Source organism: Liolophura sinensis, chromosome 1, assembly GCF_032854445.1.
Source record: "Liolophura sinensis isolate JHLJ2023 chromosome 1, CUHK_Ljap_v2, whole genome shotgun sequence".
NCBI lineage: Eukaryota > Metazoa > Mollusca > Polyplacophora > Chitonida > Chitonidae > Liolophura > Liolophura sinensis.
The window spans coordinates 37183244-37201909 of NC_088295.1; the positions used below are offsets into that span (position 1 = coordinate 37183244).

Below are 18666 nucleotides of genomic sequence, written 5' to 3' on the forward strand. Positions count from 1 at the left end.
ACTTAAAAATCATCTAATTTTGTGAAGTGTGGATCATCCCAGAAATTTTTCTTGATTGGAAAGCCTTGAAAAAACCAGAAATATCTTAAAAGCACCAAGATCAGACAAAATAAAAATAGATTTTCAGTTCTATTCCATTTTTGGATTTTTTAATGTAGGCGTGCCTGTAAAGCACAAAATACACTTGATGTGGGTATATTGTTCAGGCGAGTGCAGTGTGTCAATAATGTCTGTATTTCTGCTTGTCCTTCAGGATCCCCGTTTCAATGATGAGATTGATACAAAAACAGGGTATAAAACACGCAGCATCATATCAATGCCAATCAAAGATTCGGAGGGGGATGTAATAGGTGTGGCGCAAGCTGTCAACAAAATCAGTCCACAGGATGAACCTTTTGATGAACATGATGAAAAGGTAAGCTGTTACATGTTACATGTCCTGCACCTAAGGCGAACTAAGCTTATAGTGAATTGGTTTAATCTACTGTACAGTAGATGCACATGAGGGTTAGTATAAGGCATTTGATGAAAATAAGGAAAACTGTTTGATGTAAATTTCAGCTTTATATATAAATAAAATTATACAAAAAAATATAAAATATATATAAAAATAATATATATGTAACAATTTGCCCCCCCCCCCCATGTTTGGGTGAATTTTTAGATCTTTTATAGTAGCTGGGACTTATACCTACAATATTATTAGAGATCTCCAAGATGAATTCTTGGAGCAAAACCTTTGTAACAGTCTGTGAATCTGTCACATTATGTCAAGAGCTAAAAATAATTATACTGACTAATGCACAGAAAGTACATGTACCTGTAGATGCAGATTGAAGATAAGCGTGTGGATTAAAGCTAAGTTGCTATCAGGGAAGCAGTCATGGGAAATGTCTTATGTGAACAGATCTCTGTATCAAGATCATAGTAGAACAACTGTCAAAACAAGTGTTATGCTGGTATACGTACATATCACTATAAATCTGAAACAGGTGATGAGGATGAGACGACATGGTCTATCCCAAACTTCCTGTGATGCAATCTGAAGAGGAATTTTTGATTAAACCATTGACAAAACTCAGGTGGAATGGAGATATATTTACATGTACCTGCCCTATAATATGTATTTACACAAACATGTTGGCATATTTTCATTTCTTACGTGACGTACATGTAACAGATGCATTCATATACAAGTGTTATAGAATTTGTGTGCCAGTGCACTGAATTTAAGCTGTGAAATGACACAGCAAGTTGACACTTTGCTGATGATATGGAATCTAGTGTAAATCGACGTGTACATTTGTTAAGTTTATGATGAACTAATTTGTTTTCTCAAATCTACTTAACACTTGCTGGTTTATTACAGTTTTATGTCATTGGAAATTGATCAGACATTTCAGTATAATGCTGGATCTGCACTTGTGTGCCAACTGGGCAAAAGAAAGTTTTCATATCCCCTCCTATGTCTGAATGTTAAATTATTAGGTGTATTAAGACCAATATTGTAGATGTTGATATGCATCATTTATTGTCAGAATATTTCCTTCAGTTGAAGTCTGACAAGACTTATAAACGTCAGCTTTACATAAAGCACAGATGAATCAACCTTTTCGCATGTTTGCAAGGTGTTCATTTAAGCATATTCTGAAGGCTGCATTCTATGTAGACTGATAAACTTATACATTCTGTGAAGCCCTGAAATTGGCCAACACAATCAATGTAGTTTTTGTGTCCAAAATCAAATTAAATTTGATTTTGGACAAAAATTCAAATTCAAATCAAATTGTGTAACCTGTACCGAAATTTGCTCTTTCAAATGCGAATAGGTTGAAGAATTAGGGTACAGGCATTTAGACCAGAACTTTAGCCGTTCACTACCAGTACGTGTACATGTTTAGTGTATATTAACTAGGATATTTTGCTCCGTGTACATTGTGTCGGCTTGTAGTACCAGTGTAATGTCTACAGTTATATTCATTTATTTCTTACCACCTGTTTCTGCTGATAGATCGGACAAACTGGATGCGAATGGAACAGAAAAACAATCTAATTTGTTATTTCTAATATAGGTGATATTGATAAATCTCTTCTGTCCGTTGTCTCTAAGTGTGATATTTGTGAGTGCAGCGTTGGTCTCAGGGGTAAATAACCTGCTGGAATCCATCTCCTGGTGAACTTTGGCTTAGCTTAGTGACGGAAAACACTTGTCCATCTTCGTGGGTATACATACAACTGCGAATAGACTAAGGCTAGCAGCTGGCCATCTTGAGGTCTCACCTGATTAAACATTCTGGAATCAATAGCCATTCCCACTGCCTCCAATAACCAGTTACCCTGTCAGCTGCTTGAAAAATATTGTTCCTTTTGAGTGGGGAGAAATTAATTTGAGCCAGCTAGCACTTCCTGATAAACTGTCAGTGTCAATAACAGTAATCCGGAGCCATTTCCGTTGGCCTTTCTCCACAAGTTCCTCATGGAATCTGCCACCGTTATAGCTGCTTGTATTATTAAACAGCCCAGAAGCAGCTATAACATGATGTATCCTTAGAGCTAGTTGCTAGATGCAGCTTTAGCTAGATGTACTCTTAGAGCTAGTTGCTAGAAGCAGCTATAGCTAGATGTACCCTTAGAGCTAGTTGGTAGAAGCAGCTATAATCATATGCATGCTTAGAGCTAGTTGGTAGAAGCAGCTATGACCAGATTTACACTTAGAGCTAGTTGGAAGAAGCAGCTATAACATGATGTACCCATAAAGCTAGTTGCTAGAAGCAGCTGTAGCTAGATGTAAGCTTACAGCTAGTTTGCTAGAAGCAGCTATAACTAGATGTACCCTTAGAGTTGGTTGATAGAAGCAGCTATAACCAGATGTACCCTTAGAGCTAAGTGCTAGAAGCAGCTAAAACTAGATGTACCCTTGGAGCTAGTTGATAGAAGCAGCTATGACCAGATGTACCCTTGGAGCTACATGTGGTTGGTAGAAGCAGCTATATATAGATGTACCCTTAGATCTAGTGGCTTGCAACCTCTGGTGTGTTGTCTGTTTTTATGTCATAGTACCAAGTACATACGCGATATGCCCTATGTGCACATGTAGGTGGTAAATCAAAAGCCATCACTTCTTGACCTAAGGTCAATTCCACATGGAGAGAAAAAAGTGTTTGTGTTATGCATGTAGTGCTTAGGAATTTGTTCAAAACACATTCATTGTAAGGTGGTTTGATTTTTGTAAAAAATTGGTCTCGTATTTTGTAAAATAAGCTGAAAGGTGTAATTTTTATTCTCACACCATCATCGAACAATATTCTGACTGTTGAGACCTACCTGTGTGGATTAATTTGTGTTTGTTTATTTATGTATTTGTTTGTTGTTTAAGACCACACTCCATGGTGGTCAGTTTTATGGGTGAACGCAACCAGAGTGCTTGGGATATTCAAACTATTAACGTGTGGCAAGTTACAGACAAACTTTTCCAAGTGTGACATGCAAACTTGTACATCATATTAGTGGAAGACAAGTGATCTTCTAATGAATGTTAGACCACATAATGGCTACACAAGAGTTGTTGGCTACTTGTCTCAGAGGCTTCATGACAGTGAGAGGTTTTCCCTGTCCAAGGCTGGGTTTGAACCTCCACATCTCATGTGTCTTACGGACTGAAAAGCATGGCCCGAACTCCTGTTTGTACAGCTTTAGGATATATATGCATGTTCATGTATGTACATAGGATAGATGCATAAGTTGAACTATCCATGTAATTATAGTCATCATCTAAAGTTTACCATTTAATCATGCTCTCTATGGGTTTCCATAGTTCTCTCCAGTTGACCATTAATGAGAAATTGGAGCTTTTGGTTTCCTTGGGGAGCATTGATGAATCTGATTGTAGCTTTCCAGACGGGAGAATTGATCTGTAACATGTAGTGTTTATCCATCAGACTGCTAGTGAAGATCCTCCTAAGAGGACATTTTGGTGGTACCTACAAATCTGGTACATGAGACCCATCAATCAATCACTAGGATACCTATCTCTGTTGTTGTATATAAATGTTCTACAGCTTTTATCATTGCAAAGTCACTGATTTGGAATAGATGCTCATCCTGTTTGGGCCAATCTTTGACCATGGCTGTAACATACCGAATGTAGTTTGTATTAAAAGGCAGTTGATTTCTTTGACTTACATTGTATATTGTGGACAAAGGTCTCCTTCCCAAAAGCATATCTGTGATTTATATGAAGGTAATCACCTTAATTGTGTCTTTCAGAAATAAAAGGGCCTGTCTGATGATTCATGATGATGAATATATATTGATGTCCGAAGTCCTTGACTCATAAATGATTACTCATGATTTATAAAAGTTCTGTATATTCATACTAAATCTCCGTGTAGTTCATCTTGTTACACCCAAGAATAATGTGGAAACAACTTTTATCTTCAGCTGTATCTATGTGATATCTTTTTGTTCCTTTAAGATTTATAGCTAGTCCATCGAAGCTGTCAAGTTACTATAGGGTTCATTTCTGTATAATGTTTTGAAAATGTATAGTTTGTTGACACAATGGCCTGCATGAGTTTTTTGTGACTATAACCAGTATCACGTCAGAAAAAAAGCGGTAAGCCTGCTGAACCAATCTTTTACACTGATGAGGTAAATAACAGTGTTACTATGGGATTGTTGTGGTGAGTGAAGAGAAGTTCCGTGTTGGGTTGGGTGGAGCTATGGTGAAAGGAAAACTTAAAGTTGAATTACTGTAGTATATTTCCTGTACTTAATAACTAAATTTCACTGTGAATCTTTCAAGTAGAGAATGTGATTTGACTGGGGGGCTTAAGTATAAATCATTAATAGATGTAAGTCATTAGATTATCTATTATTTGTTGCTGATGTACAGGTTAAATATAGTTAAGCCTTTTATTTTGAAACAAAAAAATTGATTTGAGATCTTTGTGCTGATTTCACATTTATATGAACATTGTTTAATTAAACATCACAGTTGGCGTCTGAAAAGTCATGGTCAGCCCAACCTGAGATTCCTTAAAAAAAAGAAGAAAGGTGAACTTCCATTTCATACTTTAGAGTACTGTGTTAGCCCAGACTGCAGGTGGGTGGTCATGCAGACTAAGATAAAGTGTGGTTGTGGTTACCAGACTCGCCAGTCATAGTATATGTGTATCTTCCAGGAACTGGAGACTGTTAACAGAGCAAAAGTCTTCCAGGAAGTAGTGAATTAACACAAATCCAGCAGGAACTTAAATTACCCATGTGTGAAACAGACCTCTTCACTGGAGATCAGTGTTGGTTTTATGGAGGGATTGGATTGGTCATCAATCTTGGTCATTACCTAGTCTAGCACTTCAGGACAGGCTTAAGCCTACCTGTCTTGTCACCCATTAACATAATCCTTTTGAGACAGGAGATGGGACCTGAAGTGTCATCTCCAAAGTTCAAAACTGTCTGTTTGTAGTTTCAGGTTGACAATTCTGACAGTTTCACTGAGTGACAGCAGCCTTGGTACAAGTGAAATGATGAGTAACCTACATCGGACTAAGGCATGTCAGTGGATTATCTTTTATGTACTGTGGGCTCTTCACTTGAGCTGATTATGAGGGTTGATGGTCAGTGGGTGTATACATCGAGTGGCTATTTACAGTTTGGGTTGAAGTGTGTTAAAGATTTCCAGTGTTGCTAGATTTTGGTTGCTTTACTATAAGTGCAAGATAATGATTTGTGAATGGTTGGAGGGGTGATTGCCATGCAGATAGGAGAAAGAAAATCCATGTGCATGTTCCAGACACTGTGATAATAGACCTTCTGTAGTACCGTGACTGTATATGTACAGATGTTCATATGTACGTGAATATGCATGGAACAATTCACAATTAAAGTAACATTATGCTTTGAAGGTCCGTTTAAGCAGGTGCTTATTGACAGGGGATCCTGTCCACTACTGAGGATAACAGGCCACTTACACATTAACCCATGTTTGTGGATCTTAATCAGCCAGCCTTCTGGATTCTGTTGACAGTAGCTCCCAATTAGACAGCTGCCTTTGTGCCTGAGTGATTTCCCCTCCTGCTCATCCTTGTGGGCAAATCTGGGTAGATAATGTTGTCAACACTGGAGCGGTCAGTGTTTGAATGACGCTCCCTTTGTCATCACCTCTGCCCACTGGCCAATTGCCAGTATGCACACCATTACCACCAGACTGGACACAACTCTATTACATCCTTGCCTCTGGCAGTATTGGTATGGTACCATTAAATACTGCAGGTTGTCTTTTGAACTCCACAGGGAGAAATTTACGGCTGCAAAATATTAGCACAATCTTGGTGGAAATTTAGCCATGTGAATATAATGTGGTGGTGGCTAATGTTTTTTTGCTTATATAAGAACATAAAAGGTTTAAACACAAAGATGAATCAAGTTTCATGTTCAAAGTCTGACCATATAAGAATAATGATATGAAGGCTTCGTCACATTAAACTGAGCATTAGTGTGATGCTGTTACGACCAAATGAACTCACAATTGTTCGAATTCAGCTTTGCTGTTTCAGTTACACATGTGAATGAAGAGGTTTGCGGTGTACCTGGCAAAGGTTCACTCTTGTTCTGTGGTCCGAGAAAAGCTGACAGACCCTGGATAAAAGCCCCTATCCTTTTGATGTTAATATTTGTATGTGTAAATATACATCAAATTAGGCAAACTTTCAAGGACATTTGTACCTGTGAGGCTAAGCTTTATGGTTGACGTTTCCCATGACGTTTGTAACATGCCAAAAGACAATGGTTTTTGCTAGACCTTTGTCCAGTAATTGTATAATTTCGGGTGGGATACAATTTTCCCAAGGGCATGAGACTAACTGAAGAAGTAAGAGGAATACCTTCAAGGACTAACCTGGTATATAGTTCCCAATACATGTGCATGTAAATGTGAAGCTCTGGAAACCACATAGGTCCTGAAAACAGTGTTGTGAAAAGTGAAGATCTTAACTGTCAATGACCAGATTTATCATCTGCTGCCTTAATAGCACTTCTTCGAAGAAAAATAAGATTGCTAATTTCCAAATAGTGTAATTGTATTTTGATTTAATATGCTCTTTCGAGTATACATATGTTATAAATGATCTAGTGACTTTTGGCAGTTGGAACAATGTGACTTAATTATTTTCAATAAATGGTTTTTTAGTAATGCCAAATGTGATTAACGGCTTGAGCAGGAAGAATGTTGTTTTCAGCTCCGACCAGCAGCTGCTCTGTCTTTCAAACTATTGATTGGTCAGTAAAATTAACATCATATCTTCTAACTTAAGCCAGTCATTTAATGGGTGGCCTAGCCGACTTTCTGTTGGATATTGTATCACATATCTTCATTGTTTATGGTAAAATTATTAATATTGTTATTGATATTAAGATAAGTTTTTTTACTTTGAAGAATTATTATATTAATACTTGAATGTGCTAGTGCTTTAAAACACCTATTCATGCATTACTCATGTATAAGTGCATGGCTTTTTCTTCAACATGGCTGTGAAATGTACATATGATTGTCTTTGTACTGCATTGTGTACATACATCTAGATCTAAGCACCTGTAGATCTGAACCTATGTTGTACATGATGTACAGGTACTGTTACAAATATGCCACCTCGCAGTGTGTGTACACAGCTGATATATACCACAACATGAACATTGTACACATAGCCATAGTCATGGACACTATACACTCACAGTTTTTCATCGATCCTGGTCAATCTTGCTCAATTTAATACCATGGATGAATGTAAAGTTGCACAAAATTTAGATCTATGCCAATCTCTTCTAGGTTTATACATGCAGGCTTTACATTTTAATGAATAAGGGAGTTTAGAGTTGGAACTTGTTTGTCATCAAAGGTAAAAACAGTCATACTGTGTCATGAGAATGATGAAAAATGTTAAGCTGCCTTTGTTGACATTAATTTACTGATCACCTGTCTCACCCTTTTCCAGAGACACAAATGACAACTCTTTTCTTTAGGAACTTCTCAAGTTCACAAACATTCAGATTTTTAATCTTCTCTATCATTCCTCCACTCTAAATTACTTTTTATGACACTTTTTCCAGAAGCCCATGTTATAGTTAATGTGATCAAAAATAGTTGCCAAACATTTTTGACAGGTCACACGATACAATTTTTACTTTTTCTGCCTTCAAGGATGAAAGATTTCGAACTCATTAACATGTTAAATCATTAACATACATGTAAACCTGATAACCTAAATCCTTCACCGAGAAGTTTGCATGTCAAGATCATATAGATTTCACTCATGCAGGATGTCACTAGGGTTCAAATCTAGCTCAAGCCAATTTGAGCAATTGATTCACCAAAATTTTAACGGTTTTGTAAAAGTTGAAAGGAATAATGTTGTGAAGGGATATGTACACGTAGGCTTTCTACTACATGTTTAAATGTATCTTGGAAAGTTTGTGATTTATGTTAAATTTATTACATATAATTCACTCACAGATAAAATATTTGTGTAGCTACATTTATAGCCACGTCAGTAACATTTTGTGTTGCAAAATTTGTTGTTGCATCAAGGAGATAACACTGAATAACCTTTTAGTAATACATATATGTATCTGTCAATTTTTTCAAGAAAATCATATTTCTTTTGAAAACAAAAGTATTTGTGTTTGTACTTGTTTACATGTAGATGTATGTACATGTATGGAGTGAAGTTAGCTAAAACTAGATTTTTTGAAGGGCCAAGACTTGAATATAACATGTGTTTATTAATTATATAATTGGGGCTTTAATGCAGTTCTCAAGAATGTTTGACTTAAACAATTTCTGTAATGTTTGTGGCTGGAGAAAATTAGGCAGGGGAAGAAGAAAATCACTATCCCAGACAAACCATCTGCCTTAGCCGCATCTGAACCATAGCATTCAAGCTTACAGCATCATTGGTCAAGACCAATTGACCACAGCAGTTAAGAATGAGAATCTGAATACAGTTATCTGTGTGCATGATACACTCAAAAAAATTAACCTGTTAATTGTAACAGAAAGTTGTTCTCTGAGTGATGCTAGAATGTATTCTGTTATTATAACATAATACTACATGTATGTTATGTTCAACATGATATCCTGTTGCTTTAATAGAATCTTTATGCTGAATGAAAAGAATATATGTGTTATATTTAACCATGGAAGAGTATATAGAAGGAGGAAAAACTCGGGCTCTTCAAAGTGTTCAATGCACAATACCAACACAGCAGGACTGAGGCTTTGTTTTAGCGGGGAACTCGCCTTTCTGCTTTGTGGCAGGTCTTCGCGCGTGTACTCTTGAGATTATAGCAGCTTTTTGTACCTGGGGTAAAAGGTACTCAGGATACACCCAGTCCAATGTCATTTGCTCACAGCAGAAGAACAAAATGGATGCCAAACCACTTTGCCAATTTTCTTGGGAATATCATGTTTAAAAATTAATAACATTAAATAACATTATAAACAAAAACATGCTGCCGGTAGTTGAATAGTAATGATGGCACTTGCATGGTTTGTATGCCTTAGCAAGTGGAGATACTTCTTGTAGTTAATTCGAATTTTCGCTTATTAAATTTCAACATAAAGAGCCATTTTTAGATAGTCATAAAAGAACGTATATCTCAGATGGGCAATTTTCTCCGTTTTCATAATTTTATAAAATTGAGCTCCGTTGCCCATATTAATCCATCAGCACCAGGTAAATGGCACAAACTAATGCTACCAGTGAAACATAATGTTAACACACTATGCACGCCGTAAAATAGCGAAGAAATGAAAAATACTCTCTATAGCTCAATAAATACAGCTGTCCTTTACATGCTATATCTTCCGATTCAATAGTCCTATAGATGTGATTAAAGTGCCCACTTAGAAGCACAAATATGACCTTACTACATCTTTGTTGGGCACAGAATTTGGAGTTGACGCTTTTTACTCAAAGTAAGTGTACTTGATGGGATCCCTTTTGAGGCAGCTCACGTTAAGCCCCACTGGCAGACGCCCTGTGAGGCACATTATCATACATTGAACATGAAAGGTTGCCTGGCTGCGGATTCATTCAGAGTGGATAGCAATGTGGATATGTCTTGCCTGCTCACTGCACTGACTGGAGTAATTGTTCCTCCTTCCGTGTATACCTCCATGGTTGAATAGAATAATATGTTACAATAGCAGAATACTTTCTAGTGTCACTCAGACAGCAGACTTTCTGTCAAAATTAAAAGTATTAATTTTTTTAGTGTAACTTAGTGAATAGAAGTTCTCCACTGTACATGTATGTTATCTCAACCAATTACATGTACCTTACATCTTGGCAAAGGTTTCCTTGTGGCATCCTTGAATCTTCCAAACTATTGATTGGTCAATAAATAAATGTGTTGTGCAAGTTTGTCTTTCTACATTTAGCAACAGAGTTTCCTATATTTAGTATCCCAAAGTAATCCTACGTATTTAATGGCAGGTTTCTGTGTTGTAGAAGCCAAAACCTGTAATTGTGTATGGAAATTAAAGCCTCTGTCTTTTGATTCTTATGTATTTGCCATAGGCATGATGCCAATCCTTAGTTGCCAGGCAGGATGGCGCTATGCATTCAACAGTCAGAGATTGAGCTGTCCTGGCTGGGCTCATTGGAAGTTCAGCCTTTTTCCCGCCCCCACATTGGACAGAATTAAACCATTCTATAAAGATAACCCTAACTTCAAGGGTTGACTTAAATGTGTCATCGACAAGACAAATGTTGCTGTGTTCAAATATATTCCACTGTTCCATTAGTCAAAAATGTACATAACTCACATACTGTGTCAGCTAAGATATTTCAGCAGATATAGCCCTCTTTATTCCTGTGGAATCATTAAATAGATATCTTTATAGCCATTCTCACCTTCTTTTATCTTGGGTTACAAGGTCGATTAGTCTGAAGTAGGATATACCACTGTTGTGAATGCGATTTATGAGAGTTTGATATTCATTTTGCTTGTTGTAAAGCACATGCTGTGCATTATTTTTAGTGATTTGGTAGCGACACATTTTGTATAAATGTACATCAGTGATGGGCGTTGTGATTGAAAGTCACACTTCACTAGTAGACCTTGAGTTGATGGGTTGTTTGAAGTGTCAGCTAGGCCAAAATTGCATCATTGTTATTAGAGGTTTAGTACATGTAAGTGGTTAAACCAAAGATTATCAGTAAATGCAAAGTTTACCTTTATAATATTGATTTTGTAGGAATGAAATTGATTGATTTTACATGAATTAGTACATGTGCTGAAAGAAGAATATAATTCCTCCGGCCCTCAGCTACATGTATGTCTCTACAAGGCAGCCTTAATTTCATGTGAACGAAACTATTATACGTGTACATGTAAGTTCAACTGAAACACTCCTGAAATGACGACCATTATGAACAGAGTATTAAATTAAAATCTTGAGGAATGGTTTAACTGCTTATATACTTTTTTTATGATAGTGATATACATTCAGCAAACTTTGTGCAGAGATTACTTGTACATGTATGTGAAAGTCTGTTGAAGCAGGATTTGATTTCTCAGGGTACAACTGTTATTGATTACTTCTCCATTGCATATGCACCATAACTGGGTTTAAAGTTCTTGTCATCTGATTGAATTTCCTGTGTCGACAAGCTGGCGATAATGAAGAGCTAATGAGAAGCAAATTGGCTGAACACAGTCTGGTCTTGGGTTGTGAATATTTGACCTTGTCTGTTTGCAAAAGAATTTTATAGAGAAGGAAAGAGCCCGAGAAGCTACTGCTGTAGGTTGACATGTAGTAAAAACTTTTTTAGGTCATACACACAATTGTCAAAATAAACAAAGATTCTTTTGCTTTGGTTGACATATGCCTGAAGTATTGCCTTCTTATTGTACTTTTCATACTTTCGATGTAAAAATCAGCTTAGAGGTTGAATATTTCGAGTTTTCAGGTTTGTGAAGTTATTGAACTTGGGTGACATTTCTGGACAATCCAGGAAATGATCCCATAGCTTACATGTAATTTCAGTGATATACAATTTGATTTGCTTCAGAAGCCCCTACCAAGATTGTACTTAAGGTGTAGCGTAGCTATTCTGCCAAGAGTTGCTGAGTAATACCTACAGAATTATGCCCTGGCTCTGGAACCACATGTATAGAGATAATACCTGACTGTGATGAACATGCATGTAATCATGGCAGTTTAGCGATATAAATGACGATTCCATATTTATCATACATATACAGTACATGGTAATTATTAAAGTCTTACCCAAAGTAAGGCATTACATGTACAAATACATGTACTTTATGATTAATAACTCTGCGCTGGTGGGGAAGTTTGCACTTGCAAGTTGTTAAATACATGTACACGTGTTTTTAAGTTTTGCCTTATAGTTCATGTACAGAGAGTTGATTTTGTCTGGAAAATCTTGGTATTCCTGCTTCTTAATAACACATGTTACCTTGACAGTTTTGTCGCAATTAGAAGTGCGGGTCATCTTAGTTACAGATGTTCTTCACAATTGTTGAAATGGACATATTTTTGTAGCTGTTGACCGATTGTAATGTTCCATGGGAACTTGGACTACGAGCAGTGATTTTTCACATGACATATACATGTTAAGTGAAGAATTCTTGTGCATAGCATTACACAGTCAAATTTAGGTGAGGCCAAATATCTCTTATGTTGGTTTAAAGTTGTCTAATGATTGATTAAACTGACTGTTAGTTGGTTCTTGCACCCTTAAGGGAGATCAGTTGCGAAATTTTTGTGGGAAAACTAATGATCACAGAAAGCAGTTGGTACAGGTATTGATTTTAATGGCTATTAATGACAGTAATTAAAGGTAGCTTGAGGCGGAGTGCTGTGATTTATGAAGCATTTAGTGTAACTTTATGGGGGAGTCGTTCTTCAATGTAAATCAAGTCAAGAGTGACATCTATAAATAAACAACTTAAACTGTTTGTTTGTGACTTTGTCTTGAAGCTTTTTTGTCTTCATGGGTGCTGCATGCGCCTGAATTTTCCTGAATGTATTTAGGCTGATCACCTGTCTATAAATTGTTAGTTTGGTCTTCTGACTCGCCAAATCTAAAGTGTTTAGTTTTGAGCTCGAGTTGAATAAATGTTGCAATGAGTCTTCAACCAATTTGATCAAACCTATTTGATCAGAATAACCAATTGTTACATGTACTGCATGTATATAAAGTGTACTTATAATAGGAAAGGGTAAAAATGGCCATAATGTGTGAGAATCATATTGAGTGTTGGAATTGTAGACTGATGAAATAAATGGCCGTGTTCAGGTGTGTATATTACAGGTTTGAAAACTGGAACTTTGCCACGTGTAAATTATTGAGATCAGGATGTGTATACGTGTGATACATGTACATGTATATATTAGCCTTACTACATGATTTCTCTATTAGAAAAGTTGTGAGATACTAGAACTTGTATTACTGAGACATGACTGATAGACACTGATATATGAATAACTCAAAGGCGTGGTAAGGTACATGTGTTTGCATGATAATGTTGAGGCTCTATAGATCTACAATGGGCTGGGATAGAAAGATCCGCCAACCCATGTATTAAGATGCATGCATCTGCTACTTATAAGGACATGCATATATGTGAACTAGTTTCCAGGATAAAGCCCTGAAGCCATATCCTTGACTCAAGGATGCAGAAGTATCTCTGTTTCTGACATGAGCATAGTAAATAGCCAGAATAGGATCCCAGGGTTTTCTCATTTGGGGGCCAAACATCTAACACACTCCAAGGATTACCATATTGCTTGTTTATATTTTGATACTCGGTGTAAAACCTTTAAATGATTTATTTATTTATTTGATTGGTGTTTTATGCCGTACTCAAGAAAATTTCACTTCTATGACGGCGGCCATCATTATTGTGCGTGGAAACCGGGCAGAGCCCACGACCATCTGCAGGTTGTTGACAGACCTTCCCATGTATACCTTTAAATGACCTAAAGTCAGGAATGATTGAAGCAAAGAAGCTGAAAACTGACCGAGGCCAGAAAAGGTTTTATAAAGCGATAAAATTCCTTGTGCAGATTAGTCCCTAATGCCCATGGCAATAATGTTGAGTGACTTATTTTTCCGTTTTTCCACCTTTTCTTGTGAAGTTTATAATAAACTGATGCATGAGTGTGTAATTTGTAATTTTAATTTCAATGATGCATGAAGATGAAGTTTATTAACAAACCGAAAGTAACATCATTAAAACTCAAAATGATACTATCTGCTTTTCAAATGATATTAAATTCTAAATGTAAATTTAAAATGCATCTATCAGTATTAAAAAAGCATAATCTTAGAAACTAGGAATGAAGCTGAATAGTGGATTGTATATAATGCATTCAAAATATATTAAATATTTTGTTTAAATGCCAGAGTACCGATTTTTGTACCGGATCTGGTTGTGTCCGTGAAACACTTCTAAAAAGTTGAATGGGCAAAATCACAAGAAGTCAAGCGATTTTTTATTTGAGTTTCAAATGTGTTATTATAAAATCTTCGGGTTAAGCTGGATTGCATACTTTTCAAAGTCAACTTTCACCTGTTCCTCAAAATATTTTAGTAATTCAACAAATAATTGATACCGTCATCCATTGTGGAGTCAACTGTATAGTCTCACAAATATGTGGAGCACACTTTCTCTGATGACTGTGCCCTAGATAGCCGATTCAAAACAGTAATAGCTCTTTTTTCCCATTTTGAAAGTTCATTGCTTGTGGGTTCAAGTAGATATCTTGAGGATATGTTGTATCCAATAGCAAATGTGAATATTTGAAAACTAAAATGTGTTTAAAATTAGAAATGTTATTACCAAAACAGACTAATACATATATTAATATCTTCTTTATCTTATCTGATTTCCTGTTTTCTTTTATAAGACCAACTGCTGCTTACTCAGAGCGACCATAGGCTAAGTTGATTTGTAACTACCCTGGCAACATTATATTTAACTTATTCAATTTAGGCCATGATTGCTTTGTGCAAGAGGTCCCAGGCATGTTATTTTCAATAAAGAATATAAATATGCTGTGAAATCTACATGTATAAACCATACTATCTAATATCAGTTTTGTGTGCTATAATGATATGCTTGTTTCAGGTATTTGCCTCTTACTTGGCCTTTTGTGGGATTGGACTCAAGAATGCTCAACTTTATGAAAGATCCCTTTTGGAGAATAAAAGAAATCAGGTTTGTTAATCTGCTCATTTTATGCTACAGATTCATTGATTGACATATAAATACAAATGTATTCTTGCAGTACCATCTACAAAATCCATTGTTTTCTTTAATCCTGATGAATTAGGATGAATTTCCTTCAATACTTTAATTTTTTGGTAGGAGTTTGGATGTCTGTTTAGTCCATTTATATGCCATGATATATTTCATAAAATAGGATTACTTCACATAACATATTAATACTTATAATAAATACATTTATTATCATCCTTTTATGTACTTACATGTAGTTAGATGAACATATGTTTTAATTGTGAAATTTCCTGCAAACCATTCTTAGTTCATATTGGCCTGTCTGGAAAGTTTCTTTGCTTGTTGGAGACACTTTCTTCTCAATTTACATATATGATGGGTATGCTGCTGGTATTCTGTTCATGTATACATGTCTGTCAACAAACAGTAGGAGGGACAAATAATGACCTTGGGAATACCAATACATGTGATCATCTTGTATCAATTTATTTATTGGATTGGTTTTGTATGCAGAGGTTATGCTCAATAATGTTTCACATATATATAACTTAACACCTACACCTCACCACACACCTCAATTTCTCAATATGTATAATTAATGCTGTACTTATAAGTCTGGTATTTGGTATGATGATATTTTGTTCTGGACTATGAAAACTTTTTTTTTGGAGGGTTGAGCTAGAGGGGTTGTGGTGTGAAAAGTTGTTTTCATCAGCCATAATGAAATATCATCGTACAAAATTTCTGCTGAAAAGGATGGCCTGATGAGGTTTCAGCAACTATAGAATATTCAGATATCATGTCATATTTACCATATGCCCAGAATGGTAACAACAGCAAGTTACATGTATACCATTTAAAATCATTTCAATTTCAGCTGTTACTTTTTAAGCAGTAGTCAGTCCTTTGAAAAGTTGGAATGATTGGAAAATATTGAATTAGTAATTAACATTTCTACCTATGGATTTATATATATCCATATACCTATGGATATATTTATGGAAATTAAACTGCGAAAATCAATTCCACAATAGTCATGGAGATATTTAAACCAAATCTTCACCTGGACTTGATTGTTGTTTAATGCCATACTCAAGAATTTTTCACATAAACGATGGCAGACCTGTACATGCTATATTTGTGCTAAAATCAACAGTATTCATGAAAAACCTTTTTAAAGACATTTTTGGAGGACGTGCAGCAAACATATAAATCACCTGCATGAGCGTGACGTTGTCAAGCACAACATGCTTCAAGGTAAATACCTCCTTTCTTGTCACCTCTAATGTGAACTATGTCTTCAGGTGATCAAGTCTATTTGTAAGTTTAAGTGAGCAGAATGCCGATAGAAAAGTTCGTGTTCCCTTAATGTGGCCATGGAAGACCACCAATGATTTTGGCCGGACTGTGTATATGCATGCGGCTAGAAATTCCACCCTAGGCCCAGATAAGAGATGGGAGCTGATTGTTGACCCAGTGTTATATCTGTATGTATTATCTGCCACACTTCCAGGCCAAACTCTCTGGACATCTGAAGAACCATTAGCGTTATATCAACACGATGCACCTTTAGCCCAGTCTCAGGGGTGCAGGGATCAAGTGGCCATCATAGCTGGCACTTTGCCGTCTCCCATTATCACAGATTGGCGAGGCCAAACTAAATTAATAATGCTTGTCCTCATATCCACCAACATGACATATTCTACAGGTTGAATGCCCGGTCAGTTACATAATTTATCAGAAGTATGAGCTATCCATCATGTTTGATTCTCGAGACATATGCACATTGCCACCTGGTTTATATTGTAACACCATACTATCTGGCATGATCCCTCAAGGCCATCATTCTCATTGCTGCCAAGTGTGTCAACCTCCTGCAGTAGGCTATCTATATACATGTACAATGTAATCTAGCTTATATTTATACTACAATAATTATAATGTATAATAAATGAAGTATGCACACCATTTACATGTACATACCACAAGAAAGAGCAATTAGCAAAGTAATTGGGAGTTTTGAAATGTTTCTCAAAGCAGTCTATGAAGTGTAACGTGAAAGTGTATACTGGCCGGGTCTAATCTCTTCAGCAGAGGATCATTCTCATAACATCATATATTCACATACATGTGACTCTTACCAAATCCTCTGTGGATGAAAGCTTTGATGTTAATTGTACATTAATTGTTATGGAATTTCATATACATACATGTACACCTGTAACTCTCACTGTAAGGCAGCTGTTGGAAGACATGCAAATCTGGCTTCTGTACAGCATAGATTGTGCGCATTGGACATATAAAGTAATCATTTTACCTTTGAATATGTCAACTGTCAGTGTACTTTAATGTGCAGAAGTGTTGTGAAGTATTTTTTAATTGGTGGATGGAGATTTGAGACTTCTGTAATATTTACCATTACCATTTTACCGATTGATTGATGGATGTTTAATGCAGAGTTACTCATCTTTATTGTTTTAAATTAATCACCTTGTATATTCATGTATATAAACATGTATATGTGTAATATGACACTGTGGCTATATGATTACGTGTACTCCATCACTGAAATCCAAAACAATTTCTGTTTTAAAGTGGCCTGAGCTCTCTAGGGTAGGTATATTGAAATGGGCTGTGTCTCAAGCGTTACTGACTGTGAAGCACACCTCAGTGTAAATGTCTCTGGGATAATATTGACACAACTTCCTGTGCCTCTGCAATCAACTAACCAAGGTCTTCCTTAGCTCAGAGCTCTTCTAGAAACCTGACCCCCAACAACCCCTCCCTGGGGGCCCTTGTATTTCTCATCTCTTCACAGTGTAAATGTTGGTTTTATCAATTTCCTCTGTGTGTGGATCCATGTGAGTGTGCTTGCAGTGCCCAAATTCTTTCCTCTTTGGTTTTGACAGCGCTTCCTTAAAGGTATTGACCGGTGGTTAGTAGTATCGTATGAAATACACTGTAAAGCTGTAAAATGATGGATATTGAATATTTGGTGCTTTTAAGTTTGCAGCAGATTGAAATCTAAGGAAGGCTAAAATATCTGTTACAGAAACAATATGGTCTATCAGTAGAAACATGTACACTGCAGTCTTTATCCCTAGCCATATGCCCAGGAGGTAATGCCAAAGCCAGTTTGGATAAACATGAGAAGCTCTAACATTCACAGGCAGTAATTGCCCTGTAGGCATTCCTGCAGGGACCAGTCTGGGTGGATTTGCTGTGGGTTTAAGTCAAAGACAGAAGGAAGCTTTTCCCTACAACTACAAGTTATTACACTAATGGACCCTCTAACACCAATGGCCCACTTTTACCATCAACGTTATGAGCATATTACCATTGATTTTCCCCTCCAGTTATGCTAGTATCTAATTACAAATGTGTCCCTGTCAA

At 36.4% G+C, this 18666-nt stretch overlaps 1 protein-coding gene across 3 annotated transcripts in view; it reads left to right on the top strand.

Annotated features, from left to right (window-relative positions):
- LOC135461649 (dual 3',5'-cyclic-AMP and -GMP phosphodiesterase 11-like) overlaps nucleotides 1-18666 on the top strand; it is a 103649-nt gene that overhangs the window by 34283 nt on the left and 50700 nt on the right. For all 3 annotated transcript variants that reach the window (XM_064738835.1, XM_064738834.1, XM_064738836.1), the window contains exons 2-3: nucleotides 254-415; nucleotides 15163-15252. In XM_064738835.1, the coding sequence (XP_064594905.1) occupies nucleotides 254-415; nucleotides 15163-15252 (252 nt within the window). The remainder of the gene's footprint in view (nucleotides 1-253; nucleotides 416-15162; nucleotides 15253-18666) is intronic.